The 3432-nt window shown below is 46.0% G+C and overlaps 1 protein-coding gene across 1 annotated transcript; it reads left to right on the forward strand.

Moving 5' to 3' along the window:
- Positions 1-412: 412 nt before the first annotated feature.
- Positions 413-835, forward strand: LOC116476893 (large ribosomal subunit protein P2-like). The gene has a single exon (XM_032761610.2). It carries the CDS (start codon positions 463-465, stop codon positions 805-807), a length of 345 nt encoding a protein of 114 aa, XP_032617501.1. The 5' UTR covers positions 413-462; the 3' UTR covers positions 808-835.
- The last annotated feature ends 2597 nt before the right edge of the window (positions 836-3432 follow it).

Genomic DNA, 3432 nt, shown 5'->3' on the forward strand with positions numbered 1-3432 from the left:
TCCTTTGCCTGCCTTTATGCCCTTCCAAGCCAACCTTCAAATGAGGTTGTCAATCCTCTCTCCAGCCCAGCTTACTGTTAAAATTTAGGATCCTGCCAGTCGCAGTGGCTCCCTCCTGTAATCCCAACACTTTGGGAGGCCAAGGAGGGTGGATCACTTGAGGTTGGGAGTTTGAGACCAGCCTGGCCAACATGGAGAAACCCCGTGTCTACTAAAAAGACAAAAATTAGCTGGGTGTGGTGGCGGGCGCCTGTAATCCCAGCTACTTGGGAGGCTGAAGCATGAGAATCGCTTGAGCCTAGGAAGTGGAGGTTGTAGTGAGCCAAGATTGTGCCACTGCACTCCAGCCTGGGTGATGAGACTGAGGCTCCTTCTCAAAAATAAATAAATAGCTTTTCCTCGCTGACGCCACCGAGGTCGCACGCGTGAGGCTTCGCCGCCACCGCCTCAGACGCCGCCGCGATGCGCTACGTCGCCTCCTACCTGCTGGCTGCCCTCGGGGGTAACTCCTCCCCCAGCGCCAAGGACATCAAGAAGATCTTGAACAGCGTGGGCATCGAGGCGGACGACGACCGGCTCAACAAGGTTATCAGTGAGCTGAACGGAAAAAACATTGAAGACGTCATTGCCCAGGGTATTGCCAAGCTTGCCAGTGTACCTGCCGGTGGGGCTGTGGCCTTCTCTGCTGCCCCAGGCTCTGCAGCCCGTGCTGCTGGTTCCGCCCCTGCCGCAGCAGAAGAGAAGAAAGATGAGAAGAAGGAGTCTGAAGAGTCAGATGATGACATGGGATCTGGCCTCTTTGATTAAATTCCTGCTCCCCTGCAAATAAAGCCTTTTTACACATCAAAAAATAAAAAATAAAATAAATACATAAATACATAAAAATAAAAATTTAGGACCTTACCTCTAAAAATTAAAATTTAGGACCCTACCTTTTTGAGTGCTGGGGTTATACTCCAGGTGCCTGGCATTGAGAATAACATTGAACTCACAATCCTCGTCCACAGTAGGACAAATAGTATTTATGGAAGTTTGACTGAGTGGTCTATATACCCCTAGTGTATGTCAAGATCGATCCCTAGGAAAGACCAAACCAGAAGAGAGCTAGCTAGGCCCCAGCCTCTTATCATCTATTCTTGCTGAATTATGCTCAGACATGACGCCATCGATCTACACTGAAGGGCATTTACATGAAACTATAAAACTCACTGGCCTCTCAGTTCCTTGATGCCCTCATCTTCATAGACATTTTTCATCTACACCACCTGAGGTACTCACTTTCTAGAGTGACATCCTGGAATTGTCATCACCAGAAATGGTACTACTTCCAAAATCACAAATCTAAGATCTCAAACTCCTTACTGTCCATCCAGTTCCTTTGCTCAAGTAGTGCAATGCCACAACTCAGTCTCAAAGTGTGCCAATCCATTGACACATTGACACTACCACTTTTTTCCTATCTTCACTTCCTTCCTTTTATTTTTTTTAGATGGAGTTTCGCTCTCATTGCCCAGGCTGGAGTGCAATGGCTCAATCTCGGCTCACTACAACCTCAACCTCCCAGGTTCAAGCAATTCTCCTGCCTCAGCCTCCGGAGTAGCTGGGATTACAGGCACCTGCCACCACACCCAGCTAATTTTGTATTTTTAGTAGAGACTGGGTTTCTCCATTTTGGTCAGGCTGGTCTTGAACTCCCGACCTCAGGTGATCCGCCTACCTCAGCCTCCCAAATTGCTGGGATTACAGGCATGAGCCACCATGCCTGGCCCACTTCCTTCCTTATCCACCTTAGGTACTAATGCCTATATTTTTTTTCAGCTTTTTTTTTTTTTTTAAGATAGGGTCTCTCTGTGTCACCCAGGCTAGAGTGCAGTGGTGTGATCACAGCTCACTGCAGCCACAACCTCCTGGGCTCTAGACAATCCTCCCACCTCAGCCTCCTGAGTAGCTGGGACTATAGGCACACACCATCACTCCCAGCTAATTTTTATATATTTTGTAGAGACGGAGTTTTGCTATGTTGGCCAGGCTGGTCTTGAATTCCTGGACTCAAGCAATCTGCCCACCTCAGCCTCCCAAAGTGCTAGAATTAAAGGTGTGAGCCATAGTGCCCAGCCTTATTTTTTTCATATTCTAAAAATTATTTTTTTATTTTTAATTTTTGTGGGTACATAGTAGGTGTATATGTTTATAGGGTACATCAGATATTTTGGTATAGGCATACAGTGCATAATAATCACATTATGGAAAATTGAGTATCCAACCATCCCCTCAAGCGTTTATCCTTTGTGTTATAAACAATCCAATTATACTCTTTTAGTTTTTTTTTTTTTTTTTTTTTGAGACGGAGTTTCACTGTTGTTGCCCAGGCTGGAGTGCAATGGCACGATCTCTGCTCACCGCAACCTCCGCCTCCCGTGTTCAAGCAATTCTCATGCCTCAGTCTCACAAGTAGCTGAGATTACAGGCATGCACCACCAAGCCCAGCTAATTTTGTATTTTTAGTAGAGACAGGGTTTCTCCATGTTGGTCAGACTGGTCTCGAACTTCCAACCCTAGGTGATCCACCCGCTTCGGCCTCCCAAAGTGCTGGAATTACAGGTGTGAGCCACCGCGCCCAGATCTTTTAGTTATTTTTAAATGTACAATTAAATTGTTATTGACTATAGTCCTTATGTTGTGTTGTCCAATACTGGTCTTATTCATTCTTTCTTACTATTTTTTTCTTTCTCTTTTTTTGTTTTGTTTTGTTTTGGAGATGGAATCTTGCTCTGTCGCCCAGGCTGGAGTTCAGTGGCATGATCTCTGCTCACTGCAACCTCTGCCTCCTGAGTTCAAGCGATTCTCCTGCCTCAGCCTCCCAAGTAGCTGGGACTATAGGCATGCGCCGCCACGCCCGGTTAATTTTTGTGTTTTTAGTATAGACAGAGTTTCACCATATTGGCCAGGTTGGTCTTGAACTCCTGACCTCAAGTGATCTGTCCACCTTGGCCTCCCAAAGTGCTGGGATTACAGGTGTGAGTCACCACACCAGGCCACTAACTATTTTTTTTGGTTTCCATTAACCATCTCCACCTCCCCACCATCGCTGCCCCCTTACTACCCTTCCAGCCTCTGGTAACCATCCTTCTATTCTCTATCTGCATGACTTCAATTGTTTTGATTTTTAGATCCCACAAATAAGTGAGAACATGTGATATTTGCCTTTCTGTGTCAAGGCTTCAATTTATAATCACTCATGTAATTTTAAAAATCCAACAGTAATTTTTGCTTTGGCTATAGTTTGATGCAGGGCATGAAATGATGTCACAAGAACCCAGTTTTTTTCCTGGGTTTAAGAGCATTGGGCTGGGTGCGGTGGCTCACGCCTGTAATCCCAGCAGTCTGGGAGGCCGAGACGGGTAGATCACGAGGTCAGGAGATCAAGACCAT

The sequence above is a fragment of the Hylobates moloch genome, unplaced genomic scaffold (genome assembly GCF_009828535.3).
Source record: "Hylobates moloch isolate HMO894 unplaced genomic scaffold, HMol_V3 SCAFFOLD_11, whole genome shotgun sequence".
Taxonomy (NCBI): Eukaryota; Metazoa; Chordata; class Mammalia; order Primates; family Hylobatidae; genus Hylobates; species Hylobates moloch.